The sequence below is a fragment of the Chamaea fasciata genome, unplaced genomic scaffold (assembly GCF_029207755.1).
Source record: "Chamaea fasciata isolate MVZ Bird 193981 ecotype frontalis unplaced genomic scaffold, bChaFas1.0.hap1 SCAF_1, whole genome shotgun sequence".
In the NCBI taxonomy this organism is placed as follows: domain Eukaryota; kingdom Metazoa; phylum Chordata; class Aves; order Passeriformes; family Sylviidae; genus Chamaea; species Chamaea fasciata.
This window is the reverse complement of record NW_027094086.1, coordinates 133,061,741-133,085,899: the sequence shown is the minus strand read 5'-3', so window position 1 is coordinate 133,085,899 and position 24,159 is coordinate 133,061,741. Positions and strand designations below refer to the sequence as shown.

The 24,159-nt window shown below is 39.1% G+C and overlaps 1 protein-coding gene across 4 annotated transcripts in view; it reads left to right on the top strand.

The window, feature by feature from the left end:
* The window catches only part of ST8SIA6 (ST8 alpha-N-acetyl-neuraminide alpha-2,8-sialyltransferase 6), a 45,301-nt gene extending 21,878 nt beyond the window's left edge, over positions 1-23,423 (top strand). For all 4 annotated transcript variants that reach the window (XM_066198500.1, XM_066198488.1, XM_066198494.1 and 1 more), the window contains 5 exons: positions 4,472-4,616; positions 6,863-6,975; positions 8,142-8,234; positions 11,142-11,614; positions 15,864-23,423. In XM_066198500.1, coding sequence (XP_066054597.1) covers positions 4,472-4,616; positions 6,863-6,975; positions 8,142-8,234; positions 11,142-11,610 — 820 coding nt within the window. In that variant the 3' untranslated portion in view covers positions 11,611-11,614; positions 15,864-23,423. The remainder of the gene's footprint in view (positions 1-4,471; positions 4,617-6,862; positions 6,976-8,141; positions 8,235-11,141; positions 11,615-15,863) is intronic.
* Positions 23,424-24,159: the final 736 nt, after the last annotated feature.

Genomic DNA, 24,159 nt, shown 5'->3' with positions numbered 1-24,159 from the left:
AGCATATTTAGAATATGTGTATTCCACTAAATACAGTGGACTTATCCATATGAAGTGTTTGTTATGCAGAAAAGTTTGGAAATGTATAATCAAGGCAACAGTCCTCTGTTACTGCCAACAGTTCAGCATGGAAAAACTGCGTAGCAGTTGGAAAATTACATTGTTTGGCTTGTCTCACAAGCCAAAACAATTTTGGTAACTTGCTCCAAGAAACCAGGATTTTCATAAGGTCTTAGTGGCCACCCAACTGAAGAAATTATTTGGATGCCATAGGCTCAAAATTCTGTACCTGATGAACAACAATACAAACTTGGGTCCTGCATCCTTCAGCCACAAAGGAAAAAACTGAGGGAAAGTGTATGCTGAGCAACAACAAACATTCTTCAGTGTAACTATTTATGACTCTGTGTTTTCTAATGTGATCAAAACTTCCCAGACAAATGCAGCATGCCCCTCTGCTTAGGTTATTGACTAAGATTATCGTGACTGTACTTACTCAGTCCTATGAGATATGTATTACCAGTCAAAATGGTGTAGTCTTTTTCCAGGTTCTGATTTTGTTACTCATTTATTACAAGTGACTGTTCTAGATAGTGCAATCAACTCCCTTTCTGCTTATCTTGGCATAAGAAATATTTGTGTTTGGAGTTATGCCTCAGGATTTAAAAATAACTCTTAGATATCACTCAGCTTTCAAATCCCTGCAGGAGAAATGTTGGAGGAAAAGGCTTCTCCAAATAAGAAACTGTCAGTACTAACCTCTACTACAGAGGAGATATTTTCCAAAACTAGTGCCCTACAAAACTTGGTTACTTTGACTCAAGCATCACCTTCAGTCTGGACTTGTCATGCCACGACTGGATCATAAACATCCTTTGTTCTAGGGCAACCCCGCGGTCTCTGATAAAAGCTGGAACTTAAACCTTCTTACTGTAAGCTATATTCATGTACTGAAAGCGAGGAGATGGATGCTCAGCTGCTATAGCAGCATCCTGTCTTCCAGGAGCTGCTTCCATATCTCAGGATTTTCTCCCAGTCAGAACAGACAATGTGAATCACTTTCTAGTCAAATAAAAATGAACAAACAAAACTGCTATTTAGTGCTGTTACAGTTTTGACCATTGTTTCTTGTCCCACCATCTTAAGTTTCCCTCTCCCCAGGTGGCACGATACATGAGTTACAATGTTGTCTTGGCTTTGCAACTCCTCACACAGAGCCCTTGTAGGATACATGTGTTAATCTTAGGAAGTTAATGCTCTTCTGTGAATCGTCACCTCCTGACAGACCACGTATGAATGACATTAATGCTCTGATGAAATTGCAGTAATGGATTGCTTGAACTGCCCAGTCTCTGCCCCTCCCTCATTGTTTGCTGTCAGTTGTAGATTGCCACGTGTGACAGCTTGTACAAAATCCTGTGTGAACAGATTGCTGAATACACTGCCGTGGGTTATTGCTAGCTGCAGGTTACATGCATTCCCACTGGAGCTCTGTACAGGGATGCTTGAGCACAGTGGCATTCTGTCATGATTTGATCTAAGTAAAATGTTTCTATTGTTACCACCGAATTTCTAGCATGGATGCTCTAAAAATGTCTGTCATTACTCAGTATGTATTCTCTTGTTCTTTCTGTTTTTATGGACTACCTTGGCTCTGTTTTACTTCCTCAGTGAATCCATAATATTAATTTAAGCTATTACTTTCTTTTCAATTCTGGTATCTGTTTTTCTTCCACAGTGTTTCTGCTTTTATTGAAGCACTGTTTATTTTGGAATGAGTAATAAAAAGCAAAAATATGTCATCTCTATTAATGAATGGTATCTGTTATCAGTTTGCCTTTTCAGGGTCTGGTAGCCATCACACTGAAAGGAGCTGTTTTACTTGATTTGGCAGGAATATTCTGGCATTATTCCTTTTCGTCTGAATGTCCAGTGGGTGACACAGATAACATTTAGGCCTGCTTCATTTAGCTTCAAGAAAATAAACAAGGAAATCAACATTAAGGGTTGTGTGATTCCTCATTTCCATGTGAGTGCCAGGGAGCAGTGAAGGACAGCTGCTTCCTGAGGGACAGGGTGTGGAATCCCAACATAGTAACCTGGCCAGCAGAGCAGAAACTGGTAGCTGGGCTCATCCCACCCCTAGCCAGGAATGGGGCACCCCTAGCCCAGGCATGGGCAACTCCCTGGGAACAGGATGGACACAACTGGAGGCTCGGCCTGCTGTGGTGTTGCTGGGCCAGTGACTGATGGCTCTGGAAGATTGAAATAGGGTCCTGGACCCTAGACAGGATAAGGGTAGCCCCAAGGTGCTGGACAGTAGTGAGGCTTGGTGGTGCCCTTAGGACCTGACAGTGAGATCTGAATGCTCTTATTGCTACAGCATTTATTAAGACTGGAAAGGGCTGGTTAGCAAAAAGTGACAAGAAAGAAAAGCAAGTATGCTCCAGTCAAAACCCACAGGTTCTATAACATCCAGTGTTCCCAGACATCATTTGCCTTTACTGCCTAATTGCACCCTTTTTACTTTGCCATATATTTAAAATAGGATGCTATATATGCATGGAGCAATTGTTTTCACCGTGTGGGTGTCTCCTGACCACAGAGCATAGTTGTAGTTCCATCTGCGGCCTTGGACCTCGTGGTTTTCATTGGCCACAGATCTTCTCTGCCCCTTAAGGTTTGGAGCAGGGCAGTGGGAAGTCACTGTGTTTAGGGAGTGGAGTTGAATGCAGTTTATGGAAATCTGAACCCTACTGGTTCCTCTCTCAGGAGTGATGTTTCATGGTTACGCTCCTAGTGTGGTTAGTTCAGATCTGTGCCATCCCAGCACTCAGTCTTTCCCAATGTTCCTCATCCATGTAGGAACTGCCTTGGAGGAGTTTTTGAACTCAGTATTCAAAATGGGTTAATATATACCAGTAAGTCATCTGACAACTGAAATGTTGCTCATTTCTTTATTCTTTCCTTTGGTATTTTCTGTATGAATCAAACCAACCTTCCCAAGTTTTTTTTTTTCCCCGTCATTTTGACCATTTTTTCAGGAGAAGTGAGATTGAGTTGTCCCAGACCTGTTCATTCCCGTCCCTGTCTTCTGGGAAACATAATCTTTAGGTTCTTCTATGTGCTGGACTATGCTTCAGTTCCTTCAGAAACATTTAATTATTGTTATTTATTTTTTAAAATATTTATAATAATAATTAGTATTTTTAATTTTTATTATTGTTATTATTGTATTTTCTCTGTTTACATTGTTGATAAAGTGAAATGAAGCAACTTCTCTAAGCTGTGTCTTGCCCTGTTAAAGTCAGCTCACTTTCAGGCAGAATTTGGCTTCTAATGTTTAACTGGTTTCAACAATTTGTTTTACTTTACGCATTGAAACAGTATGAAATGAAACTTTTTTATTCTTTTGGCTCTAATGGCAATTTTTTTTCCTCTCAATTAACCTGCAATGTGGTATTTTCAAAATTCTGGGTGATTCTGTTATAAATGTATTTTCTTCTCTAAGTTTTTAGTAGTTCTCTTAGTATCTCACCTAATGAGAAAGCTGTGTCCTAGCAATTGATACATAATGTCTGGCCGTGAATATTTATTTCAGCCTTAGAGCCTGAAAATCAGATCCCATGGCAGCAGAGAGGATGTTGTTGCCTAAAGCAAAAGGAATTATACTTTTTTGAGTCTTATTTCAAAGGTCTGATGGGGATTTTCATTTCATTTATTTCATTTCACTGTTGATGATGTAGAATGTTTGCACACATTGTATTTTTACAAGTTTGGAGGTAACAGGAATTGTAAGATGAGTGATAGTCTTCTCTCCCACAAAAGGTTTGAATGAATCCCTTGCATTTTTATTTATTTAAGGACTTCTGCTAGGTGTTCTGGAGAGCAGCTAGGCTATCTGTCTAGCACATAGGTATCTGTCTTCTTTATGTGAAAGTTATGATGTAATTTATTTGACACCTGTGGTACTGTGCACAGGAAAATTGTGATGAACAGTTGCAGAAATTAATTATTAATCAATTGGCTTGCAACCATCTAGATGTTCACTAAGTACCACTGCCAGTACCTTCCATCTCTATCTCTTTTATTTCCTCTTGGTTTTTTTTCCTTCTTCAGCCTTCTAGTTTCCTACAATCACTTGTTCTATGTTGGTCTTTCATTGTTTCTGTATTATTCAATAGCAATTAATAATATAGAGGAGATTGATTACAGCTTTTTCTCAGTGGGAAAAGGAGACCAAAAGATAAAAACAGTTATCAGTTCTTGGTCTGATTAGTTTCTGAACATTTGCTGTGAAAATGGACTTGCTTAGCAAAGCAAGTCAAAGGAAATGACAACATCGAAGGTTAATATAGCCTTTTGTTGCTAGTTAATTCAAACTGGTGTTCATTAATCTGGTTCTCTAGCACTGCTCTTCTACTTATTTGCATGTCTTTGAGCAGATTTTGTTTGCTTGTGTTTTTTGCAGGTCAGAATTAGCTTCCTGCTGTGATGCAGTTCACAATTTTATTGCTTCGCAAAACAACAGCCCACTGGGAAGTAACATGAGTTATGAAGTGGACAATAAAAAGACTATCCTCATTACAGAGGACATCTTTAAGATGCTGCCTGTGGTAAGACCTGTATCTTTTTTCTTGTTACTGTAATCACAGTATATATATTTTGTTTAGTAATTGAGATGCTGTGATTCCCCTGGAGGAGACCCATCAGCCCCTGTAGGAACTTCAGGCACTTCTTTATTCACCTTGCAAGGTATTGGGGTCTTTTTTTGGCCTTCCTCTGCAGTGGTAGAGGCATTTACAGATATCATAGATCATAGATTGGAGGTGGAGTTGCTACAGAACACAAATGGTGCCTGGCTTGGTAGCCAGTTGAATTCAGGAGCACATACTCTGAGAATGTTTGCCTTGCTTTTATCATTCCTGTTTTTGAAGACATTTCAACCTGACATTTCATATTTCTTATATACCCATGCCATTTCCAATGCAGACTTGGGTATATAAGTTATGGAAGATATTTTGGTGGTAAACCTGATAGAGAACAGCAAAGTACATTATAGAGTAGAACAGAGAAATTTCAATTGGAAGGGACCCGCAATGATCACATAGTCCAACTACCTGACCAATTCAGGGCTGACCAAGTTAAAGCAGGTCATGGTTAAGGGCATGGTCTAGATGCCTCTTAACACTGACAGCTGGGGACATCAACCACCTCTCTAGAAAGCCCATTCCAGCAACTGACCATCCTCTTGGTAAAGAAATGCCTGCTAATGTCCAGTCTAAACTTCCCCTGGTTTAGCTTGGAACTGTTCTGATGTGTCCTATCACTAGATACAATGGAGAAGAGATCAGCACCTTCCTCTCCTCTTCTCTTCCTCAGAGAGCAACGAGAGTACCTGTTCTTTTCTCCAAACTCTACAAGTCCAAAGTCCTCAGCCACTCTTCATAGGACATTCCTTCCAGCCCTTTCACTAGCTTTTTTACCCACTGGGGAAGAGTGTTTGCAGACAGAAACATGGGTTGAGAAAAGGAGTCAGATTTTGTACCTCAGGATTACAATAGACATACAAGATCTTGAGACTAGACAAAAAGTTTGTTTTTGATTTCTTGAAGCTAAGACACATGGGAACTCACCCATCTCTGGCGTTCTTGATTTGTGAGATCCCAGCTACCATGAGTCTAGTTCTTCGTAACACTGCTGTGAATGAGTCTTAACTGGCTTCATTGCAATAGAGGATATAGTGATTCCAAATTTAAGATGGAAAAATGAAAAAGTAGTATGTTTTATGTGCAAATACACATGGTAAGGTAGACAGAATTGCCTGGCCTTTGTGTTCTCCTACCATCCTTTCAGAATTGAACAAAATATTTGAACGTGTTGTTTTGTAATATGTTGCCAGGCAATATGGTGTTTGCCACTTTCCCCACACTTTTTGCCTAGTTCATAACAGTGTCCCTTCTTGCTTTTCTTTGGGCAAGCTGATGAAAGAAAAAGGATAATGCTTTCCATAAGCAAGTTTTGACTCACTTTTACAACTGGTTTTAATTTCTGCAGTCAGAGTACCCCAGATGTTGGCCTCTGGTGAATGTCAGTGCTCCCACAGCAAAAGAGGTTGAGCAAGATGTATGAAAAGTTTCTGAGACTGGGAGAACAGCCAGCTATATTAACGTCAACCTAAATAGCCAACAATTTACATTAATTTTCTAGGTTGTGAACTGTGCTGGTTCTCAAGTGGATGCACTTAGCTCCCAGTCAGCTTCCCCATTGCAAGACAGCAAGCTGTAACAAGAAGAGGAGCAGAGAGGGTGAACAGTCAGAAACAGTAACATCTTCAGTGAGGCCTCGCATTTGCAAAGAGTTAAGCCAGGCCACATCATCATCCTTTACAGCATCTTCAGGTTCCCCTAAATTTGTTATTCTGCTTCAAATGTAATTGTGTGATGACACAAGTGAGGAGAATTTATAAAGTTACTGTCTATTACCTAAGAAAGTAAATTACTATGTGACAACCCCCAGTCTGTTACAGTGCAAAGGAAAATGGGTAAATTTAAACTGCCTTCAGTGTAAATTATTTCCTTAGCTTGTCAGTGTTTCAATCCACTACTAGATAGTTTTAGTGTTAAGTGTATTTAAAAGGTACTCAGTTTTAACAATCCAGTGTTGTTCTCTTAAAGTTCTGATAGCAGAGGTAACACTTCTCTGTCTGTTGGTGCCTATTTTTGGCTCCTGGCTGTCCAGGTTTGGCAATCCTGTCTGCTAGGTGGTGAATGCTTTTACTGCATTAACCTGCAAGAGCAAATACATACAAAGAAACAATCAGAACTCTTAAAAAGAATTGGCTGTATCTTTTTGTTTGCAGTCCTCTCCTCTTTCAGTCTATCCCTTCAAGAACTGTGCTGTGGTTGGAAATGGAGGCATTCTGAAAAATTCCAGCTGTGGAGCTGAAATTGATAGTTCTGACTTTGTGTTCAGGTAAGAGCTGCTTCGTCTTCCTGAAGTGTGTCCAACATTCTAAAAACTTGGCGGTATTGGAAGTGTGCCCGTGGCAGTTTGTAGCAATGAGGAAGGATCTTGACAATTCTTTGTTTCTGCCCCTTTAAGGATAATTTTGCTTTTTAATTTTCAGAATGCTGTTTCTAATAAAGAGCAGGCTGGATGGTACATGTATGGTCTGTGATTGCGTAGTCACCTTGCAGTGATGTGAAATGTGATTATCTGAGAATTAGATATCTGACATTTCTGGTCATTTAACATCCTTTAGGAGATTGGTACTATGTCACATGTGTATTTCTGGTTTAACAAAGTATTTACTTAGACATAGTTTGGCTCACCCATGTAGCTGCTTAATTGCCCCGATATCTGTTCCTCATTTAAAAAATTAAGCATCTATTTAAGTAGTTCTTAATCTCCCGGGATAGACTGGGAAACAACCAGGCACACTCTGAGGATAACTTTGCCCACTCTATCAGTATGTGTCTCACAGTTTGTAGTTCGTGCAAAGAAACAGAGGGAAGGTTCTTTTCTCAGTGATGTCAAATCACACAGCATACTGAATTTAGTTTCCTTTTCTTACTTTTTCCTAATATTTGAGCTTTTGAAAATCTAAAAAAAAAATAAAATAAAATAAAAAGTCTTTCCAGTTAGGTAACTGTTTTAATAAAAATGGGAAGTCTCTGTACTAAGATCCTAAACTTACTCAGTGACTGAATTAAAAAAAAAAAAGCTTTATTTGAATTTTACAGAAATCACTGTTTCTGTGATAGGGCAAGGTATGCTGTTGTTAGAAGACGCAGTAAAAGACTTTCAGCAGAAACGCATTGTTTATGCAAGAGGGGCAATATTTCCTAGCAGCCAACGTAGGGCATTCATAGACTGGCTCCTACTGAGATTTTGACTGTGCTCCTGGTTTGTGATACGATTTATGAAAATGAGCTCTCTGTGCCCTATTTTAACCATCTGTACAGTAGATTAAGTATCTTTACTAGAAGTGCTGTAAGCCTTATTTAATATTTGTAAAGTGCTTAGATATCCCTGGGAGCTGACGTGAAAGTGTCATTGCACAAGAGAGGAATTTGCCAATAATAACTGTAAAGCATTTCTGGCGCACATCTGTTTAAGCAAATGTTTCTCAATTTCAGGTGTAACCTCCCTCCAACCACAGGAAACATTAGCAAAGATGTTGGCAATAAAACAAACCTTGTGACTGTTAATCCGAGTATCATAGCTCAGAAGTGAGTACTACTGCAAATCTGTTTCTGTGCCGTGATGTATAATTGTTTGACATGATTTAGATTTTCTTGGAAATCCATTGGGATACCAGCATAGAGAGAAGTGCATGTAGATTACCTCATTAAGCCTTAGTTTCCATGTAAAATATGTACTAGTCTAAATGGAAATCTTCTAAACCTGGCCTTTTTTGTAGCATAAAGGGGTCAGCAATACCCAGATTAGCCAGAGCCTTGGCTGTTACAAGTCAACAATTTGTGGCAGAGTAAAATTGGTGATTGTAAGCCCAAGCCTCTTCTTTTCCCCCCATGACTCTTATGACCCCAAGCATTTAGAAAGGAATTGCAATCATAAATCAGGAAAGCCTGGAAATGTGCATCTGACTCTATCAGCAGTACTGTGAGCATGTGTTCTTAGGTAATGTGCTAAGAGGCTGTTCTGATGAAGGCTGTTTCCGGAATGGAGGCCCAGCTTCTCTAATCCATTTTTTCAATCCATATGAACGCTGCTTGCTCACACACTTTTTTTTCTCAACAGAGGTGGGTTTTTTTCACCTTCTTGATGAAAAGAAAATCCAATAAGGCCAGCCTGACTAATCTGACATCTTCAGCAGGCTGGAACTGCAGTTTATCTATGAAAAGGACTGCTGTGCTATGTTATTTACTGCTTGCTAATCTTACTGTGTCTTATTGTCTGTCATAACTGTATTGTCAAAAAGACAACATAAGGCAAAGCTTTTTTTTTTCTCCTTGAAAGGAAGAACAAAAAAGTACAGTGTGTACATAGAAACGACTAACAGGCGTTGATTCAGGGATAGAATTTAATTTTGTGCAATGAGTACTAACTATGTTAATGCTTACACAACTCTTTTTGACTTTAATGAAGACAAATTATTGTTTCTCCAAAACTAGTTTTAGCTCATTGATGTTAGTGTGGCTGCACAATGATATGAGGAAGGGAAGTAGTTCAATGACTGAGCATCCTTGGTGACTTCTGACCTGATCCACAACTTTTCAGGGCTTCATCAGTGTTCTGCCACAGCTTCACTCATTTTTTAGCCAAATCAAGTCACACTAGGGTTAATTGAAGTTACACTGAAGGAAATGAGAGATAAACCTGTGGGAGGATTGAGAGTATAAGAGGACTTTATGAATTTTAAAAGGTATTTATTTAAATATTCAGAGGAAACTGTAAATGCTTTTGAAGAAGAAGCAGGAAGCAACTTGATAGAGTTAGCATTTAGCAGAACCATGTTTTTTTCTTCTCTCAGAAGATCTATGCCGGCATCATTCCGTGTAATTTCTAATTTTTTGTTTGCATACTGGCTTAGTCTGACGTTGTTATTGTTCAAGTTAATCACCTTTTGAACGGTGCCTGTCAGGCTGCAAAATGTAAGTGAACTTTCTTGGAGAAAAGCACAGTTCTTATGGTGTCCTAATGGAACTGGGATACATTTCTCCTTACAGTGGCAGAGCTGGAAAGGAGATTGAGACACTGTTGAGTTGTCCAGGTCTATAGCTAAGGAAGAATAGAGATTTGAATTCTGCCCTGGAGGCCCAGTACTTTACATTGAGTAAAAACATAGAAAATTCTTGTAATGTAGGGCAAAAAATTCACCCTTCAGCCTCTTTTCCTAGACAGAGGCTCAGGCATTTCTTGCTTGTTTTGGCTCTGTGATTGTTGCATGCACAGAGGTTCAGGGTCAACAGGAGGGCCTGAGACACTCTCATTCATTTTGTTTCAGAGTCTGGTGGTAATGGCACTTTTCTGAGATATAGAAGCTGTAAGTTTAAACCCCTTCAGGTTGAGAAGGGATATATCACTCCTTGCACTAATTTAGTTGTGCAAGAGGTATCTCTTCCATGAATATTTTGAAAGGAAATGGCAGTGGCTGCAGTCCTCTGTCTTGAAGTGCTGCATGAAAAGACAGTTTGAACCTACTCAAGTTGTGAAGAGAAATTTAACCAATTTTTCCAGCTTCTGCTGTAGTCACTTGTAAAAAGTGGACTGTGATAGCCTTCAAAAGGTGAAAATTCAGTGCTCAGATAGACAACTACCTACAAAAGAAGGCTTAGTGCTTTGAGTCCCAAAGGGGGTGGAAGCTACATATGTTTAGTTGATTCAGAAAAGTCAGATCTGTAGAGGATATGAGTTGAGTGATCCCCTTGCTTGGATCGCTTCTCAGATAACTTGGGAATTTCACTAGTCAGTATTTGGGAGCACAGAATTATGCAGTGGTGAAAACTAAGTCTCTGGGCTCTTTGAAAGCATCTGAGAAGAAATTCTTGTCATTTGTGAAGTTAGAGTTCTATGTCTTTGTAGATCTCCATGTGTTGCCTTCGTAGTTGAAGGACGTAAACAGGGACGCCTATATTTTCAAAGTATATCCCGCACTTGACCACACACTAATCTTTAACATTCCAAGACTGCTCACATGCGTCCTTGGATTTCCACACAGGCAGACATAGAGATTTTGAGGAGAGATTTTTGTATACCTGTTGATGTAAAAAACACGTTTCAAAAACATATACAGTATATATTGTAGTGCATGCATTTTTAAACAGAGAAAGTATGAGCACAATATTTTTTTGCATTCTTCCTAATTTCTTGAATTGATCAATTCTGTAAACATGTCCTAGTCTCATTAGCAGTGAATTTGATCTGCTTCAGTATCTCCTGTGTTGCCAGTTCAATCCTAGTGTGTTCTTACTATGCAATAGTCAGATTTTCATAGCTGCACATATGGCAACTTATAATAGGGTGAAATAAATTTGCAGTGTAGGCAGGCTCAACTGCTGCAGCAGAGTTTATAACACATCTTTGCAAGTGCAGTTGTGCACTTGCAGTGTAATGTTTGTCTGTAATGTTTGTATCAATACTACATTCCATTCCTAACATTTTGTACTTTGCAGATACAACAAGCTAAATGAAAAGAAGACAGAATTTCTGGAAAACATTGCGGTCTATGGAGATGCTTTTCTTTTACTGCCGGCATTTTCCTTTAGAAGCAACACAGCCACTTCTTTTAAAGTATACCACACTCTGAAAGAGTTTAAAGCAACCCAAAGGGCAATATTTTTTCACCCCGCATATCTGAAAAGTCTTGCCCAGTTCTGGAGAACTAAGGGTGTGAAAGCCTACCGGTTGTCATCTGGTTTTATGATTACTAGTGCTGCTCTTGAGTTGTGTGAGAATGTGAGGCTCTATGGCTTCTGGCCTTTCACAAAATCCACAGAGAAGATCCCAATCAGCCACCACTATTACGACAACCAGCTGCCTAAACCTGGTTTCCATGCAATGCCCAAAGAATACAACCAGATCCTTCAGCTTCATGGCAAAGGCATTTTGAAGTTGCAGTTTGGTAAATGTGAATCAGACTAAAAAGGTAGGTCCCATTCTTACCATGAAATGTCTTTATTTCACTAATGTGCCAAGGGAAAACTTGTTTTACAAAGTGTGAGTCTGTTCTTCCTTAGAGAGACATGTCTACCTTACAGTCAATGGAAATTGTATTCCTAAATAAGTGAAAGATTGGATCTTTCTGAATAAATATGTATCACAGAGTTGAGAAATGTTCTCTAATTGTGAACATTAGATGGGGAGCATAGCTAAGTACAAATTATCCCCTTAAATCATAGTCAATCAGAAGTGTCTCCTAATCTCAGATACATGTCTTTGACAGCTTATGTTTGGTTTGGTATCAGTTCCCAGGTACCAGCCTCCTTTAAGAATTGCTTTACGAAAGGCATTCACACATTGTGATCTCCAAAAGGAGATGCCTAATCCTAGCACAGCCTTTCCAGGTGTGTACAGAGCACAGTAAGGATGAGGATTGTTCCATGAAGGGGAAACATGCATCTATGGCCTCGTTGCCTCTTGCTGGGTAAAGATTGGAGAAGCATGCACTCACGGCCCAGGGCTGCAGAGCAGCTTGTGGACAGCAGTGAAGGAGCTGCCATACATTACAGCAGATCTTGCTGAGAATTTTACCTTGAGGCAGCTCACAATCTGGGAGTTACAAAAATAGGATGAAGTGTCATTCCTTTTCCTCTGTTCTTTCTGTCCCAACCCTTGGACCTCTGCCTTCTGTGTATTGCCTCACAGAAATGCAGCACAGTCTGGCCTCTGACCTTGAGCCAATTTACTGGGTATATACTAGAGATGACTCTGAAAAGATTTGTCTTCATGTTTTCAATTTTGATTTGCCTTGTTGACTAAATAAGACCAATTTGTATAAATACTTCATCTTTTAAGCTAACTCACAAATTCATGAGCTCACAGTACTGTTGTTAGATTCTCCTTTCACAGAACTCTATTTTTCCAGGGGGTTCAAGTTAAAATAACAATAAGTGAAATGTACAGTAGAACTGCCATTGTATACTATATACTTTAATTGGACTGATGTAATCTCATGACTGTATTACTCAAGTTAAATAAATAGCATCCTCTTGTTCAAGCCAGAAATTTCAAGCTTAAAAGCTAAGGGCACTTTTCTTCTGGCTAGGTTCTGAAATGTATTTGAAAATGTCTTTTGTTGATATTTAGAAAACATTGTCAAAGATACATTCACACTTAGTTTATCATCAGAGAATACTAATTTTTAAAATAGCAGATTGTTAGTACCAGGAAGGCACAATTTTATTCAGTTTCAAGGGTTTTTTTAAGAAATAGAAAAATAAATGGCTTTCAGATTATTAGAATAATATAAAACCTGTAAAAAGGGACCGAGAATCCACATAGTGGATCCATTCTTCTGGTCCTTGGCAGGAGATTACCTAGAAGGAGTTGAATTGTATATATGTGCGGTTTCATGTGGCTAAGGTATGTTTTTTTTTTGTTTGCAAAAGGTTGCAGCATATTAGAAAGGTTAAGAAATACATAATGCGTTTTTCTTAGTGTCTAAGCTGTTTATATCCAACAGTTTCCATTGTATTTTTTATTCCTATAATATAAATCATTGGAGACATACTGTGTAATTTTAACTGTAGTAACTACATCAGCTAAGAAAATGAAAGTCAGCTCCTTAGAAATATTTACTCTAGAGAGAAGCAGATAGAAGCCACAAAAAATGTTTAAGTATCTGTACGTGTTAATTAAATGTTGTCCATGCTTGACAGACTGAAAATTACTTTGTGGCCAAATTTGCCAAATAAGGTGTAAATTAAAAAAAAAAAAAAAAAGGCACAAGAAGAATAAGTTGTGCTGCCCTAATTTACACTTATATTTACAAAGAGAAAACCAAATAAATGCTTTCAGTATGAGCTACCATTCTTCTGGTATTATCAGCTATTAGAGATAATTGAAATTCTATAATGAGTATATTTTACTGAAGATGACCTTTTCTAAAAATTGAACAATCTCCTTTCTCTTCTCAATTTCCATTTTATGTTCTTCTCCATGCTCTGTGCTCTTCCCTCTTAGTGGGTAGCTGGAGATTCCTTACACCAGTGGGTGCCCACAGAAGGCTCAGGCAGAACCTCCCACACACATTACTGGGACAGAAAATTTGCTGCTGTAAATGAGAAGTGAAGGAAGCCTCTCTGCTGGGAGCACCTATAGGGAGAGTATAATTGCCTCCCAATTAATCATTTTCAGTAATATTGCTCCTAAACACCATCCTTAGCATTGGAAACGCGGATTTTTCTTATTGGATAGAGAGAATTGTCAGATGTGAGAGCCCTGTAGAGTCCCACAATTTGGGAAATTCTGCCTCGTTATCCTCTCCTGTACCTTTGTGATTATGTTCAACAGACAAGTACAGGTCATCACTAAAGTTGGTGCCCACCTATCACAGAGAGTCAAACAGAAAATGCAGCAACAGCAAAATCTTGAAATATAATTAATGATCTTTATTATTTTATTAGATTACCAAATCATTTTTGCTATGGCCTTGCAGCTGAAGGAAGTCTTATTTGTTCATTGGTTTAACCTGATAAGCCTGAAGGGCATGTCATTAGCTTCAAGTAAATGTAGGAGGAAAAATGACCTGATTCATATTTAAAAATAGAAAAAAAATCTGATTAGAAACATTGTCAGATGATAAATTAATCAGACTGGCATAAATTTGATTGCCCAGAAGCTTGGTTAAAATGCAAATTTTGTCTGACCGGGGATCCATCAGGTTTTCTGTTTGCTAGGAGAAGACAGCAGGGCAGATGAGTATGTGTTGCTTTGACATACGAAACAGTAACATTAAGCATCTGCTCAGAGGAGTCAGTCAATACAAAAAAAAAAACACAGAAAGGAAGAATGAAACTAAGACTCTGAGCCTGGGGAAGAAAATAGTACTCAATTGTCTGAGCAGAAGGACTGAGGGAGGAGGGCTTGAGCAGAGGTGTGCTGGTGGTTCGGAAGTAAGAACTGCTGAACTCTCTACTGCATATCTTACCTGGAAAGTAAAAAGTAGGTATTTTTTTTACTTAACTCCAATCAAAAGATTAAATGTGATCTGTTTCTGACAGAGAGCAGCAATGACTCCTTCCATTCAAGGTGAAGCTGCCAGAGCTGCATCCTGTAAAGCAGGGGGTGCCTGTTTACTTTCTCAGGAACTAACATAAAAAAGAATTATTTTTTCCCAAACTCTGTCAGCATGTGATATTTTTTTTTGCTGCAATTGAAATTGAAATTGATTGGAATTTGCTGCAATCCAAGTACGTGATAAATACTGTTACAGATAACCTATTTATAACTTTAGAATACCAACATGAGCTTAAATTCTGTTGAAATTCTTTTATGCTTGTGGTGTCCCAGTGTAGCTAGAGAAATAAGAACTAACCCACACTTAACTTTTAGTTACCTTGAGAAAAATTATACCACATTTTATAAAAAGGACACTTCTGGGCTCCTGTCAGGCAGCCAAATTGCAGACTATTCTTGACTTGGGCGAGTATTATCCAATGTGAAATTATTAGATATTGAAAGAAAGGTTTTCTGCCTTAGAATCCCTGCAGTGCAGCTTTTAAGCACACACTTTGCTCGTGCATTCAGTGAATTAAATATGCATGTTAAGAATAATGTCAGTAATGAAACATGTAGGGATAAATTGTTTCTGGTTTGGTTAAAAACCTACTAGAATAGAAAAGTATAAATTAAATCAAATTAGAATTTATGTTAGATTTCAATTCAAATGAAGAAGTATTTACATATCTAGAAGGATTTTGTTTTGGTTTTCCACAGCAGAGATGTCCTGTTGAAGAAACAGAATAATTGCAATCTCTGGTGATTCAAAAATATGATTAAGATAATATAATTTAGAACATATCCATATTCAAATTAGCAATGGATTGTGTCCCCATGAAGATACTGGCTGGACCTAGCCTTGGTTAGCTTAGGAAGCCTGAAGAGTGGAGCAGGTGGGGTAAGCATGAGTGGTTCTGGGGGTATTCAAATGAAGGAGTCCTCCTTTAGAAAGAGCAGATGCTTGAGTTAGACCAGGCACGAGCATTCCAGCCTAGTCAGGAGAATTCTGTATAATAGATCTCACAGACTGCCAGCCTGAAATGCAGATGAAAAGCTGATGCATAAAGTGCCAGGCATACACAGAAAACTAAACTATTGGCTTATTTCAAGTATAACAAGCAGTTTTTCTACTATGCAAGAAATACCAATAACATGTTTTATTGTTTTAATTTCAGGGGGATGATCCTAAGGAGACAATTTATGTGTATCTCAGCAGTTCGGTGTTGGATTTGATCTGATGTGAGCATTAAACTGCATTATTACAATAGAGAAATATTTTGCACTTGGGGAGAAAAGGGAGTGATTTTTTCACACAGTGACTGCTACATTTGCAAATTTTGAGTGATCATTTTTTAAAATACACAGTAACAATTATTTGGAAAATCCTGAAATTCCTTATTGTTGGTTTAATGGTAGCAAAGCACAATCTCAGGATGGTGGCAATATGTGCATTCATCATGTTTTGCTTCTTAGAGGATCATTAAGATTGTAAGATCTCTGTCTCTTATGTCATAAGATATAAGATCTCTGGTTTTGTTGATATCACATAGTATAGGCAATAGTCTCTGTATGGTGGCAGTGAATATTTTCAATTAAGAACTTCATCCTGTAAATACTGGCATTTGTCTAAATGAGAGAAGTGATAGAAGAGCTGCAGAAGAGTGATAAATTCAGAGCCATGTCATTCTTAGTTTGTCCCAAGGTGCACAGATGAGAAAATCCCTCGGGTCAGAGGTAGTTAAGTGGTTTATGGGCTTTCATTTTGTGGGCAGTAAGTAGTGCTGTGGATTTAATGGGCCTTCATTTTGTGAGCAATAGATGATGCTGTGTATTTAATAGGATCACTCATATGAGTGATGTTAATTCTGAAAACAAGTGTATGAAGGACCAGAGCTTTATAATTATTTATAAACCGCTCTACTTGCTTGTGTTCCTGTCTAAGGTCCAGTTCAGCTCCTGGGGACTGTGAACCTGGTTCCACACTAAAAATCCCCAGAGTCCTGGTAGGGCATGACTTGACACACATCCTTTCTATTCTAGCTTTGTGTCTTGGCTGATACATGAGATGGAATTTCCATTAGAAAGATGACAGGTACCAAGCCTATAATTCAATTTCTTTTCATGTAGTATAGCTTGTATTCATATATGACTACAGATAATGAAGCTGCACTCAGCATTATTAGAAGAATGTTCCTCTTACCATCAACCCCAAGCCTTTCTGCACCAGGATGTATGAGAAAACTGTCTACATTCCCCTAATTTATAACTTGTGTAGTCCTTTAAGTTTTCCATACGGTCCGAGAATACACGTGGAGCAACATCCTGCAACAAGAGAAAGTGAAATATCAGCCAAGCGGAAGGAATCACTGTAATATTTACAGGAGCTTTGACAAGCAGTTGTACCCTAGCTTTTATTGCTTATATGATTATATGTTCTACTGCAGAAAAAAACCCCAAGCAAGCAAGGAAACAAAATTTAAAAATTTTAATAACCAAATTTTGTTAAGAGTTTCACTGACTCTTTTGAGAGTCCTTTGAATGGTCAGTTCAAAGATAGTGTCCTTCTTTTACAGTCAGATGCTATCAGGTATTTTGTTTACTAAAATTCCTTTTGCTACTGCACCATTAAATCCCAAAATAAGTGATTTAAAGAGCATTCAGTATTCCACTCTTGGAGGATTGTATCTGCAAAAAAAAATTCCCACTTAAATGAATTGGACCTTATGAAATAAGGTTCAGAAAAGCCTTTTAAATGTATACTTCATAAGAGCATTACTGTACTGTAATATTTGAAAGCTTACCTTGCAGCAGTTTTATAATCACATAAACACTCCTGGAAGTATTAGAATCAATCATTATGGTTAGAGGTCTGTTGATTGAGACACATTCAGCATCTGGATCCATTTCCAGGATAATGATATAAGAATCCAATATTACTCCTACCCAAGCAGAAGTGTCCATAAATTCTGACTGCAGATATCAGCAATAATGTCAATTTTTGAAAATAAGGGGTTTTAAAAAATGCATAGTGCTTTGGGGCAATAACTGATGCCACTAACACACGTGTGGACCTCTGAGTGTTAGTAGAGCCTTTAACAGAAACAAAGACAGCAGATTTGAGCTGATGAGTCCATCTGCATTACCAGCTGGTAACTGGAAGAGGGGAGCACAGGGGTTTGATTTACACTGGTCTGTTCCAGTCCCAGAACCACAATCCACATTCTTTCTTCCCCAGAAGTGAGATTTTTGCTATTTTCTGGCCACAGGCATCTGCTGCTTATGTACAGAGAGGTGGCTGCTGCAAGAACCTGCATCCGTGTTATGCTATGGGTGATTGCCTACTGCAACATACTAGTTACAGATCAAAGGCAAACTTGCTCCCAAAAGAGCATCACCTCTCCTAAAAATCACTCACATGGAATGTTTTTAAAAGAAGCTGTGCAAGGTGATGTAGTTGTCCTTTGGGTGATGCAAACAGCTGAGATTGAGGAGAACCTTGCTGTATTTCACAAAGACAGACAAAGGCACACCTGTGTTCATGTAAGGACTGTAACTTGTTCCAGTCTAGTGTAGAGCAGTGAGGTGATCTTGACTGTGTAGCAGCTACATGGTTTGTCTTGGGGAAAATTCATACATCTTTTACAGGTTCTTACATTGTATCCAGAACAATTGCAAGTGCTCTATGTGCTCATAGAGATGCAAGATCATTCATTGCTCTGACTGAATTCAATTAACTACTCAGTGTGAGTAAAGGGGCAAAACCTGGTTGTGTGAAGTAGATGGGAAAAGGGGAAAATGAAATTCATTTGCAGTGAAGCAACTTTTTTCAAAAGTGTTTGTTAGTTAGTACCATGTTGCACTACTGCAGTGAATAAATGTAAACTGTGCCATGACACACCACAAAGAGGTGAAGTTACTGTGCATCATAACTATTTCTGTGCAGCTACATTATTTGAAACACACGTGTATTAGTAACTGGAAAGATCATCAGAATACATTTGAAGAGAGGATTAGCCAAAAGGAGGAAACGTATTCTGGCTTCCTTGATGAAAAGAGGTCTTAACTGAAGGAGTGTGATGTAGTACTCACAGTTGAGAGCAAATGGAAATTTCTGTAGTGTGGATAGCCACTGACTTTTTACCACTGTTTCCACAAAGTTTAAACTTGCCAATGACTTGAAGACCTGATCTTCCATGCTCTCAAGACTCTCAGTGATTTAGGTGGAACACAGGGCTGATAAGAAATGCTTGAAGGAGTTGTTGACCTTTTCTTCCCTCTCCTACAAATGCTCTTAACTCTCCATAGATTAAAAATATAGTCTATTTGACTTCAGATTAAGATCCTCAGGCCTTGCTCCAGACATGAGCCAGAATGAGATGTTGGTTGCATCCACTTCACTCTCCAGGAGGGCAGACATTGTACTCAGCTTTCTTATAGCTACTGGTGCTCTGTGCTGGGTGGCTGGGTCGTGTTAATTCAGGCATGGGCTGGGCAAGTTAATAGTGGCATTTCTGCATCACAAGGTACCATCAGATTGATCAAGACTTGCTGAAGTACACTCACTGTGGGAAAATATGTTTTCTTGGGTAGCTGAATACATTATTTCTAATTTGTTTTATACCTGTGCCAGGTTAATAAATGGATTTTGTACCTGGCTGGGAATGTTTATGTCACTTTTGCAAGACTGAGCCAACATCAGTTTGGATTAAGGATTCTTGACCAAAGGCTAGTAAGGACCTTTGAATTCCCTCCATTTCACATCAAGAATATTCATTTTTAGGGTTTGTGGGCCTCCAATGCTGTCACATGCTGTGGAATGAATATTGAGATCAAATAGTTTTCTAAAGATAGAAGCACTGACAGTGTGCTAATATTTCCACTGTACCTTTGCAGAAGCTGACGATGTCCTTGCCCAGCTGCATCACAGCATCATTAGATTAAAGCCTGCCTGGCTGTTTTTATTCCTTTTTCTCCTCTGAATCTCTAATGTTGCCTCCTCCTTCAGGATCCAGTGCTGCCTTGAGTTGGTTATTTGTCTTTACCCTATGGGGTGCTATGCAACCCTGCTTAGTGTCTGTTAGGGAGTTTGTGTGACTGTGAATCAAACACTGCTGTGCTTGCAGCTTAGTGAAACATGCTGTAAATGACTGGGTTTACACCTCAAGGGAGGCAGCTTGGTGTGATTTTCGTGTTGCCTAACTGGAGGTGCTAAAGTTGGTCTGTAGCTCCATGGTGACTTAAATGGAATGGCTGCAAGGTCCAGTCCCCATTCTTGTGCTGCACCCCTCCCTTCATGCCATGTCTGGCCTTGGCCTGTCCCACATGGAGCTGTTTTGGCACACCGAGATGGGAAACCCTCCCATGGCAACAAAATGAGAAAATTGGTTCATGCCAAGAGACGGGAATTTCACAGTCAAAGCAAAGGAGGGGGTAAGACTGTGCAGGTGGGATTGTAGGGACACAACAGGTGCCTTTTGTTATCTGACAGCTGTTGGACAGGCCCAGTGGTGCCCTGAAAGCTTGACCAAGTTCAGAAGGTAACATCTCTGAAGGTCTGCCTGGTCAGAAGGGAGAGATGGACCCCTGCAAGGGTGATTGGCAGCACAGCAGCTGTTCTGGTGGGCCAGAGCCTGTCACTCCCTGTGGTGCCAGAAGGTGCTTAAGAGATCTGCACTAAGAACTCTAGGTTCCTACGCTGCTGATTATTGCTCACCCTTCTCTCTTTCTCGTTATGGTCATTTTAACAAGCTGGTGACCCCAGCAGATTCAGAAATGATAAGCAGAAAAAATTCTCAGATCACTGATAGTAAACTTGCATAAACTTGCTTGTTAATCAGCATGCCTTTGCTTTCAGCCTCTTTTAACCCCAGCTTCTAAAACAGCCTCTGCAGAGAGCAGAGGTGAACGAGGCCTGAGGGGGGCATTGAGACCAGTTACTCTCACTTTGATTCTCTTTCCTTTGTACAGTAATGAGAGGACTGACATACCACCATGCTTGACAAAAGTTGAAATTCTCTGTCTTGAGTGACTCAGGAAAAGAAACTAAATTATCTGGGTGACCTCTGACCTTTGGTGGCTCTCTAAATTACTATCAAAATATTCCTGTTGTTAGATATTAGTTGATTTTATTTGGTGCAAATATCTGGGTCAGTTAATTCATCTGGGTTAATTGATCACGTACGCCTTGAGCTTGCACAGGCTCCATGGTGAAGCTGCAGCCTAACACAGGAATCTAGGTTTAGATCCATTTGACCTAGAGATCTCTTTTTGTCCTGTCACTTGTTCTCCTGTGGCAAATTTGTAGAGGGAGGTCCTGAATATCCATGCAGTAGCTCCTCCAGAGACCCTCAGGTCCGCAAAGTACACATTTACCTGTATACAGGAGTCTGTGAGATCAAACCCAAGGAATATTCTGTGGAGCCCTTTATTCTGAAACAGCTCTATCTCAAACAGCTGATAGCCACTTGCTGCATGCTTTGAAGCAGTAGATGTCTTGCACATGAGCCTTTTAGTTAAACATATCTTAGTTTAAAATATTCAAAGCCGGGTAATCCTTCACCTTGTGGTACTTCAGCAGCAGATCTCTTTAATCTCTAGATCTGCTAGCCAACAACAGTGTCAAGGGGGCATGTAGTTACTTTAGAAGGCCTGACTGGTTTTTTTTGAATTCTGTCATTCTAGGCAGGATCATTCTTCTCTGAGTTTCTGGACAGAAAAATGTCAAATGCTGCTAATCTCTCAGGATACTCTGGGGAAATTCTTAAGGCTTTTCACCTACAGCATACAACAAGTGAGCAGATTTCTATTTATTAACCTTTGTTCCAGATTTTCATAAAGTATTTAATAGGCTCGAAATTATCATTCTGATCAAGTAGAGCAGAAACGCTGTGCAGCATGCCAGTAAACAAAGGGACTATTGCTGTTATTTCATGGTCTCCTTTCATAAGGGCACATTTCAGAATACCTTCCTATTCTGGGAACGCAGCTCACCAGGGGAGTGACCCGGGGTTACTGGGTTACAGCTACAGGGGTAGCAGCCTGTCAGTGTGCTCTCCGTGTCCAGCAGATTCCAGCAGTGCAGCAGGAGCTTAACACGATGGGAGTACATCAGCTTGAGTTTGCCACCGACCAAGGAGTTAGCGTAGTACTGTGATGTGTGGTGATTGAGCTCACATCAATCTGAGCATGAGCAATAACTGCCTTTGGGTGGCAGGTGTTGGCAGATGCCAGTTTAAGGATGAAAATAGTCTGGCTGTGAAATACAAGGATTGGTATCCTCATGTTGCCATCAAAAGAACATTCAAGTCTGTCTTTTGCTAAATCCTGATGTACCTTCAGCAATACATCAGTGTTTGTTGCTACACCTGGTACTTCTGTGTCTTGTCTTTGTTTCATCCCTCTTTTCTCCAGCAAGGGAGAAAACTCGAAATGCATGATGGAAGTATTTAATGATGCCATCATGTTTCAAAGCAAGAGCCCATCAGAATGAATCATGCAAATGGTTGTGACAGGATAGCCTATTGTCAATATTGCTGGGTTTAAATTCCTCACTATTCCCTTTGGTCCCTGACAAGAGGAGATTCTTCACAGTAAGTGTGTAGGCCAACAACATGCTAGGCTTCTCTGCTCTTGGCTTGTCTGTGAGGTGTTTCTCTAAAAACACTTCCTCTTTGGTGTGTTTATTGTCAGTGTTTAAAATACAAAACCATTCTTGAATTCTTGTGACATTGAAGTATAACAGCTGACATTTCTGCATTTTTATATGTACTATTTATATAGTGACTTCGTATGTATTCTTTACGTTAATATTCTTTTGAATACCTAATTAAAATTATTTTGAATATTCTTCTTTATTAAAGCCACCAGAGTAAAGTGTGTGGGAAGTTACATAATGTCACCTAAAAAACCAGTCATACAAGCCAAATTAATTTTAAGGGTATTTGACTGATTTCTGGAGGAGTATTTTCATTAGTTATTTGGACACTTGCATCTTAGATTTACCTTTCTAAGATAGGCCTAAGAGGCAACCTCTGCTTCTGATTTAGTTCAAGATCTGCAAGGGACAAAACAGGTGAATGGAGAGGTCCTACACAGGGCTGCTCCTCAGGGATGGCAAATATGTGGCTTTTCTTTTCAGAGGCTGGTCCATGTGTCAAAAAGTAATTTCATAAAGTTACCATGATAGCTTTTGCCCAGAGGTTTCGTTGTCTCTTAAATTGTGTATTGTTTGCATTCATTTCAGCTCCATTCTTTCCAATGCGATTGTCAAAGCAGAGCTTATTCCCCCGTGGAGCTGGTATAATTGTGCTCCTCCACATGCACCAAGCTCTCTGAAGCTGCTAGTGTAGGCTCTGCTACTGCTGTTCCAAAAAGGTTCCTCAAATTCTCTCAGTGCTGAACTTATTTATGTTTTCAGATGTGAACTTGATATTGTCTGAGTAGAATGTGTGCAGCGTAATATAGAAATGTCTCTGCGCAGGGTTTAGGAGGAGGCAGGAGCCCCTCAGCTGTGTGTGTGCTTTTATTACAGAAAACCAAGATGAAGTTGTATTGTTGAGTCATCTGTTACAGCTGGTTTAATTTGTACTTTGTTTTCATGTTTTAAGTGCCTGATGATTTTTTGTCAAGGAGGCAATGGTTTCACTGTTACAAGGCATACTTAGAATTCTGTACTTGCTACCTGTTCTGTAATAGAATATTTTTGCAATTTATGTTTCGAAATAAAGACTTATTAGACATAATTATGGTGGGATTTTTCTTTTGTGAATTCCTGAGACTAAACATCCAAAAATATGTCTCCTGAGGCAGCAGCATAGAAAATGCATTGGTCTGAATCCTCTGGAACAGCATCAGCAACTGACAGTAGAAATGTGGACAGTTCCTTTAAATTGTGCAAGAAAAAAACGCAAGCTGTGCTTAAAAGCAAGGATAGGGGATTGGGGCACTGGTGCATGTGTAAGTATCTGTTGCTTAAATGGTACCTCCAAGTGATTTCAGTATTTTCTGTTCTTGAATGGCAGCAAAATTATTCATCTTCTGTTACTTCTAATGACTTGAAATACTTTCAAAAATTATTTCTTGAAGAAACATCAAGCATGGAAAGGAAACAAACAAGAAAACACAATTGTTACCATCTTCCTCTGAAAATAGCTCTTAAATTTGAAAACTATCTCAAATTATAACTAAATGCTTCAAAAGCAATGATTAATGGAAAATGTTTAAATAAGAGATGCAAAAGTTTTTTTAAACAAAATACTGACCATGAGTAAATGTATGATAAATGTGTATCTAATAGATTACTATGCATATTTTAGTAACTTAACGTTAGGATTTTTTCTTATATAGGTTTTGGTCACATACAAAGATGCTTGTAGTGAATGAATTTCAAACAGATAAAGTTCAGAGAAAGAATTTCTCCTCCAAGCATTTACTTTTTTACTTTTGTGCAGAAGGCGATCATAGAACTTCTGT